At 40.6% G+C, this 20,713-nt stretch overlaps 1 protein-coding gene across 2 annotated transcripts in view; it reads left to right on the forward strand.

The window, feature by feature from the left end:
• Positions 1 to 20,713, forward strand: part of SMAD1 (SMAD family member 1) — a 65,052-nt gene that overhangs the window by 40,665 nt on the left and 3,674 nt on the right. For both annotated transcript variants that reach the window (XM_081136426.1, XM_081136427.1), the window contains exons 3-6: positions 7,201 to 7,458; positions 9,991 to 10,107; positions 13,459 to 13,680; positions 19,575 to 19,831. In XM_081136426.1, coding sequence (XP_080992552.1) covers positions 7,201 to 7,458; positions 9,991 to 10,107; positions 13,459 to 13,680; positions 19,575 to 19,831 — 854 coding nt within the window. The remainder of the gene's footprint in view (positions 1 to 7,200; positions 7,459 to 9,990; positions 10,108 to 13,458; positions 13,681 to 19,574; positions 19,832 to 20,713) is intronic.

The raw sequence follows: 20,713 nt of genomic DNA on the forward strand, positions 1-20,713 counted from the left end.
TCTGGTGTAGATGTTACACTGGACACAGCCGCTTTGCCAGCTTGATGTCCCTGCCCCCTTCAACCTGTCTGCAAACGAGAACTGGTGCAGCTGGACGGGCTCTCGGGCCATTCTTGATTCGCCCAGGGCCACCTTCTCTCTCCTAGGTGGCCTCAGTGACGTGTCCTGAGACCCAGCTGAGATCCAGCGGGCACTGAACTTTGTATGCAGTGAAGCTGCACGTGTACGTGGGGCAGCTTTATCATCAGCCCGGGGACTTGTGCAGCCAAGAGCAAGAAGGCCCCCTGACGTTCAAGTCCCTTGCTTTCTCATGTGAGGCGGTTGAGACTCTTGAGAAGTTAAGTGATTTGCTCAAATTCGCAAAAGTAGTTATCATAGCGAGGGTGTCTTGACTCCTTACCTAAATGCCTTTTCCAAGTCTTAGGAATAAGAAAGCGTTCATGTTCCCCTGGGTAGCAGCTGCCTCTTTTTCATTATGTCTGTGTCGGCAAACGCAGGCAAGGGCCTGGCAGCTTTGCTGTAGAACTTTCTTCTGTGTTTAAAAAAAACACTTGTCCACGAGCATTTGGTGGGTCACAGCCCGGGTGGGGACTTGTCGGCCTTAGTCTGGTTACTGGACGACTTTACCACTGACCGCTTGGTGATTGAATTTCAGACAGTGCTTCCAAATTTCGAAAAAGCTCCCAGATCTAGAGGGTGTACGGGATGCTCTCCAGAGCTCAGCCCCTCTTTCCAGTTTTAGCTGTTCCTTTTGCATTCCTTCCCCTTGTGCCTTGGCAACGCAGAAAAGCCCAGTCCAGCAGCAGAGTCACAAATGTCTCCTGAAACTGCTTCCTGAAACGAAAATAGCTCCTGAAACTTTCTTAGTTTGTTGTTTTGGTCTAACCAAAAAGGGATTTAATTTTTTTAACCGAAAGAGATGCATAAACAATTTGAAAAGCAGAGGTGCCTCCCTGAGAAAAGGCAGAAATCTGATTTTTTTTCCCTCCTGAAGAGGCCAGGAAAAGAAGGAAGAATGCTTTCCCTCCCTTTAAAGGCATACAGCATTGGAGGTTTCCAAATGACTAAAGGGAGATGCGGTAAAGTCCCCGAGGAGGAGCCTTGTTTCTTTTCCTGAATATATCTGAGGAGAGGGTGTGAAACGAGCTTAGGGTTTTTACCAGGTTTAGAACTCCTAGAATACAGGAATGAAACACACAGTCTGATTTTTAAATGATTCAAATAAAATGTACGGGTGTAAAGAAAGTGTTTTAACATTGGCCTCCTCTTTCAAAGGAGATTCTTTGAATTCAGATTAACCAGTAAGAGCAACCCTCACAGGGAAGCTACACACTGCAGCCTTCCTGTGACGTTGCCAAGTAGGAGCAAACTTATTCAGTGCCCTGAAGACAGTGGGCCCCAGGAGACTCAGCGCTCCCATATTTCTGTTTCCATAAAATAGAAATAACCTGACACGTGGGAAGAAAAGATTAAGAGGAAGGCATTCTTCACCCTCTCTTCCTTCCTGTTTCTGACCTGAGACAGGTGTCAAGTTTGCAAATCCTCATTTTAAAAAAATAGTTATTGCACTATTATTAACCATATTCCCTATGCTGTACTGTGCCAGGCTATTGCCTGTGTTTATGGACACGGAAGTAATGGAAAATAGCTAGGTGCTACCCCGTGGTACCTGAATCTTCATTCTTTCAGCTGGGCAGTCACCCCCTGCCCCAAGAAATAAGAATCGCATGCAGGCGTGGTTAAACGTGGATAATTAGTCTGGATGTTTATTCTTTCCTTGTCCAGCAATAGAAAACAGATATCTTAATTACCCCTTCCCTGAAATACTGCTGAAGTGAAAAGAACAAGAACCAGGTGGGGGTGGAGAGAAATGTCTAGGGAGCAGCTATGTTGTCCTGTAGGTGCCACACAGGTGAGAGGAGCCTAGGCCTTGTTATTTTAGAGCAGCTTTTTCGGGGGGGGGGGGGTGCTTAACCCTGCTGAACTGGCTTCCTTCTGTGTGTCTCTTCTACATTAATGCTTCTTTCTTGATTATGGTGATGATTTCAGAAGTATACACCAACACTAACCACATTGGACGTCTTAGACACATGCAGTTTATCCTATGCCGATCATTCCCGGTAGGGTGCATGCAGGAGACAGCCAAGCGATGTTTCACTCTCACATCAATGTTTTTCTCTCCCTCCCTCTCCCTTTTTCTCTCTCTAAAAATCAATTGAAAAAACCTTTAAAAAAATATAAGAAAGTTTACTGGCTTTACTGTTTTTTAACATTATACTGGCACTATTAGCCAATGCAATTAGACAAGAGAAAACAATTGAAAAGGGACAATTAAAACTATGTCCATTTGTTGGTAGCATGATCATTTATCTGGAGAACTCTGTAATGAATCGGTGGTACAACTAACTCAGACTATAAGAGTCAGCCAGGTAGCAGGATATAAAAGTAACAGAAATATCAATAACCTTGTGTGTATGTGTGTGTGCGTGGGCGCACACACACACACACACACACACACACACACACACACACATCTTACCAGTTAGAAGATACAATGGAAGAGAAAATGCCATTTAAAGTAGCAACAGAAAAGATAAAATACTTAAGAATAAATATAAGAAATGGTGAACCTATATTCAGTATTGTAGATTAAATTTTGGACCCCCCCCAAAAAATTTCATATATTGAAGCCCTAATCATAAGTACCGCAGAATGTGACTGTATTTGGAGGTAAGGCCTTTAAAAAGTTAAAGTGAGGCCATTGGAGTGAGCCCTAATTCAGTCTGACTGGTGTCCTTATAAGAAGAGATGAGGGACATACAGAGAGACACTAGGGAAAAACAGCTATGTGAGGACACAGCAAGAGAGTGGTCATCTGTAAGCCAAGAGGAAAGGCCTCAGGAGAGACCTTGATCTTGTAATTCCAGCCACCAGAACTTTGAGTAAATAAATTTCTGTTGTTTAAGCACTCAGTTTGTGGTATTTTGTTATGGCAGCCCTCGTAAACTCATACAGACCAGAACTATGGAACACTCCTGAAATACACAAAAGTAGACTTGGGCAGGCCTTCCCAGTTCTTGACTAGGACACTTCAGGATATTAATTCTTATTAAATTAATGTATAAATATAATGTGTTCCCAGTTAAAGTACCAATACTCCTTTTTTCTAGAGGTAGACAAGGTGATAAGTAAAGTTCATGTGGGAAAACAAGCTCAGGCAGCATTGAAAAAGAACTGTGAGAGGGGCCTAGCCCTGTCTATATTAAAGCATACTATAAAGCCTCTATAATTAAAACAGAGCGGTACTGGGGCACAGACGAGAATAGAATGGAATGGAATGTCTAAAAATAGACCCTAACATGTATGGAACTTTATGAGAAAGGTGGTATCTTCAGTCACTGGTACAAAGATGGGCTTTTTAATGGTGTCGGGGCAACTGGCTAGCCATTTGGAAAAAGATGAAATTAGATCTGTTCCTCCTACTATAAATAAAACTGAACTCCAAATGGATCAGAGCTCTAAATAAAATAAGAAACTGTATATGCACTCCAAGAATACATGGGTGAATTCCTTCTTACGATCTGGGTGTAGGAGAAAGCTTTCTATGAATCAAAATCCATTTACAATAAGAGAAAGTACTGATAAATTTGACAACCAAAACATAAACTTTTGCACATAAGCAAAGTCAGAGACAGATTATAATAAAATATTTGTAACATATAAATACATCGTGGGTTAACATCTCTAATACATATTTTTAAGTGAAAAGTGACCAAAAAAGACACAAGCAGATAATTCACACACACACAAAAGGATACTAAAATGTCCTCCAAAATACATGAAAAGATAATAAATTTTCACCATATTAAGAGGAATGTAGCCCTGCCCGGCTTGGCTCTGCCGTTGAGCATTGACCTAGGATCCAGGAGATGGAGGTTTGATTCCTGGTCAGGGCACATGCCCAGGTTGCGGGCTCCGTCCCCGGTGCGGGGCATGCAGGAGGCAGCCGATCAATGACTCTCATCATTGATGTTTCTATCTCTCTCTCTCCCTCTCCCTTCCTCACTCTGAAATCAATAAAGATATATTTAAAAAAAAAAAAAAGGAATGTAAACTAAAATTGCACCGAATGCTATTTCTTGCCCATCAGAGTGTCCAAAACAATCAAAAGCTTGACAACTTAGTCTGTTTTGGAAGCTGTGGGGCAAAAGTCACTCTCATACGTGGCTGGGGGTGATGCACAATGCACAGCCCTAGTAAGGGGTACTTTGCAATAACAAAATGATATCTTCATTTACCCTTTCACCCAGTATTTCCACTTTTAGGAATTTACCCTGGAGATACACCTTTAACAGTACAACAGTATATGTCTACTGGCTTATTCATTGTGGGGTTGTACGTGATGGTAAAATATTGTAAACTACCTAAATGCCCACACATGGCGATCGGTTGAATAAATGACGGTGCTATCAGCTGTAAAAACAGATGAGGAAGATCTCTATAAACTAGAGTGAAGCTAATTCTAGGACATAGTGAAAAAAGCAAAGAGAAAAAGAGTATATGTAGTAGGCTGACTTTCTTTTTAGTAATAAAAATGAAATAAGAAAGCATATATTTATGTGCTTAATTTTTTTTTTTAAAGCTTTTTTTTTTTTTTTTAAATATATCTTTATTGATTTCAGAGAGAGGAGAGGAAGCGAGAGAGATAGAAACATCAATGATGAGAGAGTCATTGATCAAGCCCGCAACCCGGGCATGTGCCCTGACCGGGAATCGAACCCTGATCGCCTGGATCCTAGGTCAATGCTCAACCGCTGAGCCACGCCCGGCCAGGCTATCTGCTTAATTTTTAAAAAAAAGAAACACAGGAAGGATAAACCAGAAAAAAAAATGAAATTGATTATCCTTGGAGGAGGTTAGGTGGGAGGACTGAGTAAATAATTGTGATATATATGTATAAGAAGATGCTACACACAACATGGGTGGGTCTTACAGACATACTGTTGAACCAAGGAAGTCAGACACACGAATATACAATTCCATTTATAGGAAGATTTGTGCATTTTAGTATAAATGTGTGATACCTCAGTACATTTTTTAAGTTTATTAAAAGATACCTGTGCCTATGTCAACAGTGGCAAAACCATCTTAACTATTAGAGGTGAGGGAAAACATTTTTCTTGTCAAGTTCGTCTAGAGGATGCTGATTTGTTGTAGCTGGTGGCTCATTTCTCCAAGGTCATTAGCAAAAGCTGGTTGATCTCACCTGTAATGTCCACTGAGGACAGCACCGTGCCTAAGAGCCAGACCACCGCACACCACACAACAGAGTTACTGCAGGAACACTGCAGAGTATCACCCCGGGGTGCAGAAATGCGTGCCTGCTGCTGCGAGGGGAAGAGGTAAATTCCCCCTCCTAAAACTGTTAGGCAGTAGGAGTTGCTAAAAACAGGGAATACAGCAAGGAAGAAGAGGGTTGTGTGTGTGCATGTGTTGGGGGGCTAGGGGTCCTCTGAAGGGTTAAGATGGAGGGTTGATTCAAATTGCTATCTGGTACTGCCTTTGTGGGAAGGGGCGCAGAAGCCAATATCTGCCCCCTTTTAAAGGTACCAGTCAGAATTGAGGCTATCTCTAGATGACCAAAAAAGGCAAGTTGGAAACTGAAAACCTAAGCCACAGCAGCTAAAAGAGAAAAGAGAATGTTTGATTGCATAAGTAATTTAAAGGCATTGAACTATTTCACAGCATGAGTTTATTCTGGAATATAGATTCCTCTTGGCGTTGGGGGAGCCATTATGACTACGGGGAATTTTTTGTTCAACAAGACAGAGTAAATTACACTTCAGGTGGCTATTGAAAGGGAGAAGGAGGAGTTACTCTTTTGATGACTTGGTTTGGGCAGATTCCAACACCGTGCTAAAGAGAAAATATGTTTATTTATTATACTAAAAAAAGTTTGCTTCTAAGGGGTCAAGTAGGGAAATCATATTGCTACGGGATTGTGTAAAATTTAAGGCACAGCGTATGGTAAATTTTAACATTTTTCAGCTCATGAACAAGTGATAATCCAAGTGTTAAGAGCACTTCTTTTCTGTAGAAATGTTAGAAATTATGGATAAATTCTCTGGAAATCCCTCAAAAACCTACTTAATTCCTAATGCCACTAAGTATTGTTTCGTTGGGAAAATAATTCTGAAACCTAACTCCCAGCAACAATAGCAGGTTTTAGATGCCTTCCTCTCTCCTCCCGTACAGTTTACCAAATGGGTTGTTTTTGTCTTTCCGGCCAAGGCCACAAGAGCAGTCGGGATTTCAAGGGCCTTTCTTACTGGGAAGAGCCATCTGGTGACCCTGGCAGGAAGCTTAGGATCTAACCCCTGGCTCGGGCTCTGTTAGCCAGCCCTTCCCTTTGATTCTCCTTGCATTTCTAGTGGCTTTGCCTCTGGAGATGTCTGACCATGCTGATTATTAACACCTTAGGTTTCTAACATAGAGCTTTTAGGACCCACTCGAGTTGTTTTCTTTCCTTCTTTACTGCTATTATAAGCATTTTTGGTTTTAAGTATTCACTTAGCAAAATGTGGGGTGTATGAAATTTCTTTTTTTTTTTTTCAACCTCTCAGGTAATGATAACGATGACTGAAAAGTGGGTAAATACATTACAATCCTTAGAGAAAAGACATTCATAAGGTAAAGTCACGCACCACATAACAGCTTTTCAGTCTGCTACGGACCACACAATACGTCGGTGGTCCCATAAGATTATAATGGAGTTTTCATTTAAAACATGTATGGTGAATAATTCATATCATTCAATAAATATTATTAACTCTTAAATGTAAAATCTTATCAGCCAGGGATGTAAAGTGGACTCATCGATGATGACATGTTCTTAATTGTGCTCTGGTTTATAGTAAATGAAAAAAATTAAGAATAGGAGAGCCATAATATTTTAACCTAAAAGAATGTATTTTGCAGACTTTCCCCGGACAGTTTGTCACTGCCGCTCGTCTCAGGCGTAAATCGTCAGTGAGTCTAAGGAGATGGTATTTTTTACTGCATTTGTTCCCGGAGTTGGCAGCAGGGCAGCGTTCAGATAATTTGTTACTTACAGATCATGTTTTGACTTTATTGCGGCATTATTATGAATTTTCATCATTCTCATTTTTGTCCTTTTGTTTCCTCTTCTTGTTTTTCCAGTTCTTCCTCCAGTGCTGGTCCCCAGGCACAGCGAATATAACCCTCAGCACAGCCTCTTAGCTCAGTTCCGCGACCTAAGACAAAACGAGCCTCACATGCCACTCAACGCCACCTTCCCGGATTCTTTCCAGCAGCCCAACAGCCACCCGTTCCCGCATTCCCCCGGCAGCAGCTACCCCAACTCTCCCGGCAGCAGCAGCAGCACCTACCCGCACTCTCCCACCAGCTCAGACCCAGGAAGCCCCTTCCAGATGCCGGGTAGGTGGCACTGCTGGGTGACGCTCTGTGGTCGGGGCGGACGGTGTTATCACAGTGTCGGGGAGCAGCTGGCGCCCCTGGATGGGGAGCCTTTCCGCTCCGCCCCGGGCCCCTGTGCTCCCGGCCTCAGGACTGGACTGTGGGCGAAAGGAGACCTCGTAGCTAAGCAGTAAGCACATGTCCTGTTCTACTCGTCGGGCACAGGTGCTTGAATACGTTTTATTTTTTATTCTGAAGGGTTTCAAAACAGCTGCATCCTTCTGGGAGTGGCATCGTTGTTAAGAGCCTCTGCTCTTGATAAAAGAGGGGGGAAAATAGTGTATTGCACGCATTTGCTTTAGGAGAAGCACAGCCTCCATCAGCATCATTTCATACATGGAAAAACAAACCTGCTGTAAGTGCAACCTCAGAAAAGATACTTCTTGAGGGAATCACAGCCCCCCACTTAATTAAATTCATTTAAGTGGTGATGTAATCCCAAGAAACATATACTTTAACAACAAAGGAATTGCAACAGAAGTACTAGAAACCATCTGCTTGTTTAACTTAGCAGAGACAGAAAACAATTATCTTCCTCTTTGAGACTTAACTGATGGTGTAATATTTATCAGAATAAATGATTAATTAGGACGTTTTGTTTTTCAAGTTAATAGGTTAATAAGCCCGCACCTCAGAGAACAAAAACGATTAGTACCAAATTTCTTGCCAATAGACCTCAAGAAACATATTCTAAATAAAGACATACTTGGCATCTGTATACTTGACCCCTGTGAATGAGTGGGCAAGCATGTTCATTGGGTGACCAAAATATTTTTTAAGTAATTTGAATTTGACATCCGTGCCGGTATGTCCTCAAAAACTGAAAAGCGGTCACACTTGATATTGCTATCTTTTGATGATGTATCTCTTTCTTCCTTTTATTCTAAACCTCGTTACTTTGCCTTGTTTGGTTTGTTTTTCAATCCAAAACTGTTTAGAATGAGGGTGGGAGATTGATTAGTTTAAAAATCAAGCTAATATAATACAATGATTTCCTATCCACCCCATCCACTCCCTCCCAGACCCGTTGGGTTTGATGAACAGGCTGGTGGGGAGGAGACCATTTCAGGAAGCTTTTTGAGCAGTGGCAAAGCCAGGGTGGGCCCGAGAATGAAAAAATGGAAGATTAGTGCTTGAATTTACACTTCTTCCCCTGCTGTCAGGAAATAAAGCATGGGCCAAGGAGGGGAAATATGGAGAAGAGATAGTTGCCGGGGTGGGAGGAGGTACTCGTGGGAACGGTGGACACCACCAGTGGTTATCTGGCCCCTCTCGGTGGTGCCGATTCCATAGGTTGCCCATGAAATTTTTACCTGCGCATTTGCAGAAATGTATTGAATTTGGTCTCAGAGGAGGCTTTTTGTCTTCCTTCCTGGCTGGAAGTAAAGCCAAGTTAGTGTTCCAGCTGCAGGGAAGAAGCCAAATTAAAAGAAGCTGGAGAAAGGGTGGAAAAGGCACCCAGATAAGGTCCCCACAGCCCTGTTTGTGCCACGAGCTCCTGCTCGTTAACAGCTGGACCGTGGAAGTCACTAGGTGCTGTGATTCAGCTGAAGAGTCGGTCTTAGAAATCGCTGGGGAACTCTAGTGGAGCCCTATTAGTATTTGCATTTGATGGTTTCCCTGAGGGGAGTCTAGAGGAAGGACCTAAGTTACTCGTATTTCCCTAAGGTGAGACTTTGTTCCCTGCTCTGCTGTATGTGCCACATGACCTCACACTAGCCAGTGAGGAACTTGTTTTTGGGAAACCCATGCCCTTTATTTTCTTTAAGAAAACAGAAGACTTGTGTTATGTTCTTTGTTTCAGAAATCAATAAAATATTGTTTGCCTCTTAATTGCCAGCTGACTATGACTTTCCAGAAGAAACATCTATATGAATTCTGAAATAGAAGACAGTTGTGATAAACTGATTTGTTTTCCATTATTTTGCTACTAGGGATTTTAAAATTGGTGATTATTTAAGAGGGTAGGGAGAAGGTAGTCCTAACATTGCCTGAAGTTTTGGGAAATTAAAAGTCAGGAAGTTGACTGTAATGAAACTCGGTGATTCCTAAGAGCCCATAGGATTAATGTAAGAGACCCTGAATCCCCTTTTTTTAAGAAGCCTTCTGTGGCTTTCAAAGGTTTTCCACCCACCAGTGAAACGGAAATGCAGAGGTCCGTTCAGTGTGGGTTATACTAAAGATGGTTTAAACGCGCATCTGATTGTTTTACAATGGCACAATCCCGGACAGGCAGACAACTTCCAGAACTGGCACGTAAGGCTTTTCCTCCCACTGAATTTTTACTAAAATCAGATCATGAGATGGTAGTGATCTTCAGAAAGTGCACAGCAAGTCCAGCGTCTGTGGCCTCCAGTCTTGAGATGGGGAGGTTGAAATGGCAACTTAATCTCTTTAAGAATTTCAGCACAGAAGAGGATATGTATGTTTTAAGTGTATATGTTTATTAAGAATTAAAAAATAGGTGTTGTGGTTTTTTTTTTAACTTTGTAGCTGATACGCCCCCACCTGCTTACCTGCCTCCTGAAGACCCCATGACCCAGGATGGCTCTCAGCCAATGGACACAAACATGATGGCACCTTCACTGCCCTCGGAAATCAGCAGAGGAGGTAAAATGAATAGCTGCTTTTTCCCTTTTTAAGGTCTCAAGTTTATCTGTCCAAATGTTGCTTTCTCTCACAAAATTTTACTAGTCTTTAAAAAGATACCTATTTGAGAAAGATAAAATACAATAAGGGAAGCTCTGTAGAAACAGTTCTTTAGATTATAGGCAAGTCTTACATGAAGAACAGCACGCTGATTTAACTGATGAAGGCCTATGCGTAATTGAGCGCTCATCTGTTGAGAACGTCAATACTTAGTAGTTTAGAATTGGTGATAAAAGAATATTTTTAAGTAAAGGACAGAGGGGTATTGAGAAACAGTGAGCATAACAGTACTGAAGTGGAGTTTCCACTGGTGATTTCCAAATTTAGCAGCTCATATAACAAGGCTTTCCAGAAGGTTCTTTTGCAGTTAGGATAGATATTCATAAACCCAGTCTACTTTCTAGCCCTCGTTTATGTATTACTGCAGCTGGGACAAATCAGTGGCTTTTGTTTTTTTTTCTTGCCGTTCGTATTTGTTTCTAACCTCGCTGCAGAAAAGGAATTGAGGCACATTTTTCCTGTTCTCACCTGGAAGAACTTGAAGCAGGACAAGCATTTCTTTCCCTCTTTAGTAGAGGGTGGATCTGTTTGCAGCTCTGCATACTCCTGGCAGTGATGGAGGGGAGGAGAGGAGGGGAGGACGCATTGCTCCAGGGCTGCAGTGCATGAGGGAGCAGGGAGCCCAGGTAACAAAGTGCTGGGGAGATCTCCGAGCATTGGTAAGAAGTCACAACCATGCTGTTGAGTAAAGCTGCTCCCAAAAACCTCTCGTGGAGGAAGGTGCTTCACAGGTACACTTGGCCCATGGCCTGGGTCTTTGAATTTGTGTAAACATTGAAGTTAAAATGCAATTCGGATACTATAGGTATGTCTTAGGTCATTCTCATCAACCTTTTTATTAAAATTGGGGATACCTCACACTTTGTCAGACTTGCTTGTGTTTTTGACGTTCTTAGCATTTGACGATGAATTCAAAGAACCTTTCTGGGATGTGCGGTGTCATAAATTGGAATGCACACCTTTTTAATCTATAAACAATTTTCATACCTATTTTGTTGGCTCCTGTGATCTGAACATCCTCTCAAACATATAATTATGAGCCAATAAAGATTCTCGTTGGAGAAAAGAGCTGTCTCAACCATCTTTGGGATTTTTATTTGGGGAACAGGATAGCAGAAAAGAATGGGCACAGCATATACATAGCATATACAGTTATGAGCATGTAGACCTGTAGCTGTTGTTGTTAAGCCTAAAATGTCTCATTTCAGGAAATTGACCTTTAAAATTTTTCCCCATTAGAATAAGTTTATAGTTAATATTTTCATGAGGAAGGAGCGTGGGCCTTTTTGTGGTGGTGGTGGTTTTATTTGGGATGGTTTTCTGATTAGAGCAGGGGTCAGCTAACTACAGCCTGCAGGCCAATTCATATTCTGCCTGTTTTTATAAATAAAGCTTTATTGGAACACACTGTGTTTGTTCATTACATATTACCTGTGGTTGCTGTTGCTCTACTGGGGTACAGTTGAATAGTTGCAATAGAGACCACAAGGTTTACAAAACCTTTCTGGCCTTTTATGGGGTGGGGGGGAATCATCAACCTCCAACCTAGATGAAAGGTATTTTGAACAACCCTAAAAGCTGATAAAGCCTTCTGTTAACAATGTTGCAGCCTCCTTTAAGATTTGGCACTTGTAAATCACTAGAATTTTGCTCTTTGAAATACAGCAAATCGACAAGGGATAGAAGCTTAGCAAACAGGGAAGATGGTGTATGTTTTCGGCTCACCTGCTTCAGTTAATAAGCAGTTAATGTTTGTGTGGTTTTCTTTCCTTTTTTATTGAATGTATTGGGGTGACATTGGTTAATAAGATAATATAGGTTTCAAGTGTACATTTCTATGATACATGACCTGTAAATTGTATTGTGTGCCCACCACCCAAAGTCAGATCTCCTTCTGTCACTGTATATTTGACCCCCTTTACCCTTTACTACCCCCACCCACTTCCCTCTGGTGACCACCATACTGTTCTCTGTGTCTATGACTTTTTGTTCGTTCGTTTTTCTTTGTTCATTTTTTAGCTTTCAGTTTTATATCCCACATACGGTTGAAATCATGTGGTTCTTAATTCTATCTGACTGACTTTGCTTAGCATGATATTCTCAAGGTCCATCCACATTGTCACAAATGGCAGTATTTCGTCTTTTCTGTGGCTGTTTTCATCATGATCATTTGCCTTGTTTTCTGTACTGAATTCTAAAGTAAAGTGCATTTGAATATCATGGAGGTTGATGTTAAGGACACAGAAGTACTTGCCTCCAATGTGGATTTTCTTTCCTTTTTTTTTTTTTTTTACGATGATACACCCAAGACCATAAACCTCAGATCATTATGTATTGGCACACTGGCTATATATGGTTCATATTCCTGGAATCTCTAACACAGTGATATAAGAGCTTTTACTACAGGAGGAACTTATCTTTAGAACCTTTTAGTTGCAAATATTTAGAAGCATGTTCTGTTTGGAGATTTGTTAGTCTTAAGAGATTTGACTTAACAAGCTGCATCCTGTCAGTAAAGTTGGGTAATTTCCATTGTTGGCCCATTCTGGGAATGGAGAGACAAAACACACCTGCTCTGCATGACTTAAAGCAAATATAAGGAAGTTAGCATGAAATCTGGATGAGAGAGATATGATTCATTCTGTACAAACTGGCCAGCTGGCAAGATTTCTTCCTGAGTTTGGGGGCTGGAGCAGAGCTGGAGCTGTGATAGTTATTGGCAGCTTAACGTGAAGTAAAGGAACTTCTTATCAATAATTAGAAACTGATTTTCGTTGCTTTGAAAAGGCATCGGCATACTAAGGCTCTGTTGAAAGTAATTCCTGTTCGTGCCAGCACCTTTGGCGTATTTCCCGTGCTCTATTGTTCTTTCCCCCCTTGTTTTTTCAGCTCACTTACCACTTGTTGCCTTTCTTTAGATGGTGAGCCAGGGTCTGTAATGGGGGTGATTTCCATTTTGGCCTAGGACAGAGGGTATTGTGAGTGTTCGGCAAACGCTGTGGGGATGCTTGCTTAGCTGGCATTTTGGTTATCTGACGGTAATTAGAGAAAATTGTTTTCCAATGAAAGAATGTCGCGCTTAGAAAGGAATACCTGCTTTAGGCATCAGAGATAAAGTCTACATGTTCAAATAGCAGTTGCTTCTCCTTACCTTCATTCCATGATCCTGAGCCAGTGTTTGTTACAGCAGTTTCAGCTTTTGGGAGCCCAGGGCACTAACCGTGGTTGACTATAAGCTTTTCTTTCTTACAGATGTTCAGGCGGTTGCTTATGAGGAACCGAAACACTGGTGCTCTATTGTCTACTATGAGCTCAATAACCGCGTGGGAGAGGCGTTCCATGCCTCCTCCACAAGCGTGCTGGTGGATGGTTTCACCGATCCTTCCAACAATAAGAACCGCTTCTGCCTTGGGCTGCTCTCCAACGTTAATCGGAATTCCACCATTGAAAACACGAGGCGGCACATTGGAAAAGGTGAGTGTGCACTTTAACCTCCTTTGGCTGGTGTGTCCCTGTTCCCCCAGAGCTGCCTCGTCTTTCCTGTAGCAAACTAGTATAGCAACGCCAGATAATACGTACGTGCTACAGTTTGTAAATATTTTTCCAATGTGTATTACCAGGAAGTTCACCTTCCAATCAGTGATTTTTGTGGTCTGCCAACACATAATAATTAGTAGTAATTAGCAGAAAGAGTGACTTGCTATTCGGGAGCACTGGTCTACCTTGTGCTTTGCTGCAGGATAGGATCGCTGTTAAAAAATTACTTACAACTTGGAACTAAAAGCAAATTTAAATAAATAAACCTAATGTGTTTCAAGTGAATGTCATACCTCACTGAGGGGGGAAGAAAAGAATGAAATAATCCAAAAACAATTTATAAGTATAGTACTTAGCTATATATCCTCAGTCTGGGCGAGGTAGGGTAGAGTGATTGTAAGCAAACCCTGAACTGTTTGTAGTAGACTTTGATTATTTAGCAGCAGCATGAATGAAACCTTTCTGAAACGCTTAGAGTCTATTATAAGATTAATACTGGATATGTGATATTAGGAGCCTGGGTTTTCACTGGGAAATAAGAGACATACACGCATGGAGGAGGGGAAATAAATAAAACCTATGGAAGTATCAGTGTGAAATCATGATTTTAATAACATGTATATGTATGTGCACATGCATGTTTATGATCTCCTGTATGTGTGTGCATATGTCGATGTGTGTGTATGTGCAGATAGTTTCTGATCTGTCTGCTGAAAGCGCCAAGAGCAAAGATACCTCGTAGCAGTGAACACATCTAGTGAGACACCTCTAATACCATTTCCCACTAAGAGGAGCCAGGACTCCTTGGAGAAAGGGCTGACGCCAAGGCTGGGACAGGCGTTCCAAAGTGAGCCTGGAACATTCTGTTGTGTCAGAAAGTAAAGAAATGCTTATGGAAATGATGGGGGCATATCATAGGAGCCAACTTGGAGGGACTTTCACTGGCCAACTCTAGGATAATTTGAGCACCAAAATAATTAAGTACAGTAATGAATTTTAAACCACTGAAAAGCAATAGTTATTCAGAAGTCCATGCCAGTAATGAATAGATGAATAAATGAATGGGGAGGGCTGATTGGTAAACGTAGAGTGAGAGTTAGAGTTGGAAAGTTATCATTTCATAGCCATCAGGCAACAATCACCAATGGATGCTAAATATAGAGAGGATTTTTTAAATGAGAATCAGGATGTGTGCATGGTCTTAAAGTATTTCTTCACAGACAGCCCATTCATTTCAAGGGAGAATGCAGATCAGTAATTATACAGTGGAGGAATCGGACAACATCTTGACTGGGAGATCAGAATTATCATCACCAGTGAGAGACAGATGGATATGATATACCTCCAGATGTGATAGCCTGAGAAGGAAATAACATCACCTATGCAGAGTTCCAGCTGAGAATGCAGATCTGCATCTAATAATCAGGGAACTTCAGGCAAATCCAAAATAAGGAGCATTCTATTAAAAAGGGTGAGGAGGGCCCTGGCTGCTGTGGCTCAGTGGTTAGAGCATCGGCCTGTACACCAAAGGGTCGTGGGTTCGATTCCCTGTCAAGGGTTGCAGGCTCACTCCTCGCCCACATTCGGGGCTCGTGTGGAAGGCAAACAGTCGATGTATCTCTCTCACATTGATGTTTCTCTCTCCCCTTCCTTCTACTCTCTCTGAAAAGTAATGGAAAAAATATCCTCAGGTGAGGGACTGTATTCTCCCAAAATACCAACGTCAAAGACAAAGGCGTGAGACTGTTCCAAATTAAAAGAGGTTAAAGAGATACGATAGCTCAGTGTTATAACCTGACTCTGGATATGATCCTGTACCAGCCAGGGGGAAAAATACTTTAAAGGGCATTATTGGGGTCAACAGGCAAAACTAGAATATGAGTGGTAGATTAAAGCATTATATGAATGTTAAACGTGCTGGCATCACTAATGTACTGTGCCTGTGTAAGAGAATATGCCTACTCTTAGGAAATGCACACCTAAATATTTAGGGGTAAAGGGCCATGATGAAGTAAAGGGTTCAGGAAGAAATTTTATTTACACACACACACACACACACACACACACACACATGGGGTGGGGCAAAAGTAAGTTTACAGTGGTAATACAAATAAATAATACAATAATAAGTAGTAATACAAGAATAAACTCAGTGTCTGTGGACTCACAACTATAAACCTACTTTTGCCTCACCCTGTGCATATGTATCAATCTAAAACAATCCTGGGTTAGAATATATATATGTACGCATATGCATATGCATGTATGTGTGAATGGGTGTGTGTAGAAGAAGGGGGGAGGGAGATGCTAACGATAAAGCACTTGGAGTAAATTGTCACCATAGATAAACCTGGGTGAAGGTTATGTGGGGATGAGTAGTCTTTGATCTGATTTTCTATTTCTATAAGTTTGAAATTATTTCCAGAGTAAAAAATTTTTTTAAATGACCTATGAAATTTAGAACAGAGGACCAAATTAAAAGGTTATTTAGTAGATGCTTAAAAGACATTTGAGATAAAGTTTAACATTTAATCCAGAAAAAAAAAAAAAAGAACCTGGCAGTCATGGCTCAGTGGTTGAGCATCAACCTATGAACCAGGAGGCCCCGGTTCCCTCCCGGGTCAGGGCACATGCCGGGTGGAGGGATCGATCCCCGGGGGGGGGCGTGCAGATGGCAGCTGGTCAGTGACTCTCTCATTGTTGGTGTTTCTGTCTCTCTCTCCCTCTCCCTTCCTCTCTCTGAAATCAATAAAAACATTTGAAAAAAACAAAAAACCACAAAGAACTCTTAAAGCAGGAACTGATAGATAGTCCCTAAGCTACACATGTAATGATGAAATGCTAGGACTTAGGTTCATAACGTACAAATATCTTTCTGTGGTCTGTAAACCCTTGAAATTGTAGATAAACACAATTTTGCATACATTTGGGACAGAGGGACCTATTTTTCATTAAGTTCTAAAGTTGGCCATTGCCCCAAAGTAGTAAAACGCCATTGTACTCTGGGACATTCCTATTAAAAATTAGGAAGAAGATAAGAATTCTGGGAATGCTGTTATTTAAAATTGTTCCAGATGCCTTGACTGTTGTAGAATTACAGATAATGGAAATAAGCCAAAATGATCATTATTTACAGATGATATGATTAATTGGTTGCTAATATTCTTGGGATTTGTGGGGGGAATAGATTCTTTAAGTAAAATTAGTAGGTTATAAACTCTTGATGTATTTTGCTAAATTATTTTCCAGGAAGCTTTTATTAATTTCCACTCATGCCAGAAGCTCATGAGTGCCTCCCTCCTTCGCCCATATGTCAGTATTACTTATGGTCATTGTGTCCATTCAAAGGATATGATTATTTATCTAGAAACCTCCAATTAATCTATTTTTAGAAATTATATGTCAGTTTCCTTTATCTGGCAATAACCAGTTAGAAAATATACCAGAGGGGAAAATTACATTCCTAATAGCAACAGAAAGCATAAATATGTTGAAAGTAATCTGAACCAGCCATATATGAGATTTATGTAAAGAAAACCAAATTTCACTGCAAGAGAAAGAGAATTTGAATAAATAAACAGTCTGTGTTCCTTAGAGAGAAGGCCTAATATTGTGAAAACATTTTGAGAATATTCATTTTTCCTAATTTAATTTGTAGTTTAAAACAATCCACTTCAGAATCACAACGTAATGTTTTTTGAAAGTTGGAAAATATTTTCTGAATATTATAAACAGGTGAAAATAGCTAAATTTTTTAAATGGAAGAGCAAAGAAAATGTATTTGGTATTAGGGTAAATAAAACATTATGACACTACAATTAAATCAGTGTGTAGACAAAACAGTAGAATAAATAAACTCAGACTATACTGTGTTTTAAAATTTAATGTATGTTAAGTGAAGTATAACAGATCAGTAGAGTCTTCTTCTAATGGGCCTGCAGTAACAAAGCTAGCTTTGGGGTGAGGCTAGAGGGAGAAACCCTGACCTCATTCCATACATGCAGATAGATTAATGCGTTGAACTTTTTTTAAAGGCAAGCTATAAAAAAGTTAGAAGAAAATTTATTTGATTGATCAGAGAGATAGAAATTTTCTAAGCCTTATATAAAGCAACAGAAAAGATCACAAGAGATTTGATTACTTAAAGACTTGTAACTTCTGTAGGTTAAAAAAATACATAGACAAAATTAAAAGACAAAGGACTAATGAGGAAACAAATAAATTATATGTGCAGTTCATAAAAAACAAGAATACTAGAACCTCGGCAAGATAAATAGGTGAGAAATATGAACAATAAATTCATAAGAGGACTACAGATGGCTAATAAACATATGAAATGATCATACCAGCCTCACGTGCAAATTAAAACAGTATTGTTTTTCAACTCTTAATTAGGGAAGTTTTGTTTTTGTTTTAAACTCAGACTCAATACTGGCATGGGTGATATGAGAAAGTACACTGCTGGTGAGCAGGGTGTAAATTGATAGAAGCATTCTGGAAAGTCATTTGGCAAAGTGAATCACAAGTGTTCGATCCAATGATTTAACTTCCAGGAATCTCTCCTAAGGATATTATAAAAAATGATCCAGAGACATGTATCATAGCATTGTTATTATAGCAGAAACTTAGTGTGAACACAACGGCCCAGTAATGGGAGAATCGTTAAATAAATGGTTGTATCCATAGTCATGTAGATACTTCAGATGTTTGCAGAGAAAGTTTAATGATACTTGAAACCTCATACAGTGTGTCAAGCTGTTAACAATTCTTGCCTCTAGGTCACTAAAGAAATGAAAATATTTTCTGCTTTGTATTTTGTTTTACTTTCCAAATTTTCTAAGATGAAAATTTCTCATTCTTATAATCAAGTAAAAAACACACCCAGAACACAGACTCTTAAGTTGTTTTCTCTGCATCAGACAGAAAAATGGACATTTGCTCCTGCAGCTGTTTCATCGTTACAGAAGTCTCAGCCATGTGTGCACATGTACACACAACACATAATATTTTGTATGAGATGATAGTTTTAGCACTAAATAAACCATGCAAGAGTTACCCACAAGGTAGATAGATCATTTAAAGCCACCTGGGATGGGACTCAGTTTGCTTGGTGGCCTGTAATAAAGTAATCTCCGTAAATGCAGTGAGGCTTTGTCAGAATGGTTTTTCCCCCCTTTCCTCTTTTAAAAGGCTGGGTTAGATCAATTTCCTACACTCCTGGCACTCTGGATCTCACAGGAAGAAGTTTGGAGCAGATGGTAGTTCAGCGAGATCAGATTCCACACAGTTCGAATTATTTTTCTAGTTGATTTTTTTCCTGGACCTTACATCTTACAGCTCTCAGCAGTACTTCCTCCACCTGTGGTTTCCTGGTTCCTTTACGTCTCAATCCCCCCTTCTTCTACCCTAAAAATTTTCAAACAGCTTAGCTGTGACATAAACGCAAGTGAGCTGTGAGGTGAATACGCGCAGGATCCCGTAATAAAGTCCAGCTTTACTGTGCTGTATTTTTAAAGTGGGACTAGGCTTTCCGTCCATGGCCGAACAGGGCATTAAACGCTTATCAGAATGAAATTGCTACACTTTGCTACTGATTTTCAAGGGACTTTGTTGTATTTTTCCCCCCTAGAAACCTAGACGTGCATGTTGTGACATACGGACACTATTCGCTAATACAGTTAACTAAGATTCTATCAGTTGTGCAAGACTTGGAGACTATCTGTTTATCTGACTAGCCGAAGCGTAAATCCTTGTGAACTCCTATATTGGAGCTGCACACGCTTTCCAGCCGTGAACGACGATAGTGACACACTGTCTCTGTCCTCCCACAGGCGTCCATCTGTACTATGTTGGAGGGGAGGTGTACGCCGAATGCCTCAGCGACAGTAGCATCTTTGTGCAAAGTCGGAACTGCAACTACCATCACGGATTTCATCCCACCACTGTCTGCAAGATCCCCAGTGGGTGTAGTTTGAAAATCTTTAATAACCAGGAATTTGCTCAGTTACTGGCACAGTCTGTGAACCATGGCTTCGAGACCGTCTATGAGCTCACAAAAATGTGCACTATACGCATGAGCTTTGTGAAGGTGAGTGAGCTCTGAGCCCTCTGCTTGCGGTTCCACGCCTGTGCCGTGCTCGCTCCCAGCGTACAAATCCGGCTCTTCTCGATACGTGTCCGTAGGAGCTCACTTATTACCTCGGCATTTTTAAACTTAAACAAGGGTGTCAGTTATTAGGAGAGTACAGTAGGTCCTCGAATAATGTCGTCTCATTCAACGTCATTTTGTTACGACATTGACAAGACACCATAGGGACTTAACTCTTGTTTATGTCAGTTACCCTGTGATAACACTGATTTTGTTATACAGCATTTCACTTCAAGTCACAGGACATCGAGGACTTACTGCATCATTGGGATATACGAGTGTGTGTGTTACGTGTCACCAGTAGCAGGCTTTAATACCTTTTCCTTATTTGAACAGCGCTATTTCAGCTATTGGAACACCATTACGGCATGTTATGTGATACACTTAATGTATATAGTTCAAATACTTGGCTGTCTTAGAACAATTCAGTAAGCACACCCCCTTCCTTTTCTTTTCATACTGTGTTTTCAGTACTTCTATAATGATGACACCTCTTGCTTTTGTTTTAACAACAAGCAAGTAATCTTTTTGTAAAAATAAAAGTTCATCGCACTGGGATTTATATTTGACTGGTCAGGTTTTTTAGTGGTTCCAGTAAACCCTGTGATTTTCTTTTCATGCAGAAGTTAATAAGGCCTTTGCCCGAAGATAAATAGATGCTTTGGCTCTAAGACTGTATTGTAAGGTTTGAGGAGGGGGAAGGTTAAGGACATTGCTCACAATAATTGATCTCCTGGCTGCCTCCTCTTTTACCTCCGAGAAGAAAAAAAAAAAATTAAGATGCCATTGAAATGTAAAAAATTTAAATATCTGATTCGATTT

Source organism: Miniopterus schreibersii (genome assembly GCF_964146895.1).
Source record: "Miniopterus schreibersii genome assembly, chromosome: 4".
NCBI classification, from domain to species: domain Eukaryota; kingdom Metazoa; phylum Chordata; class Mammalia; order Chiroptera; family Miniopteridae; genus Miniopterus; species Miniopterus schreibersii.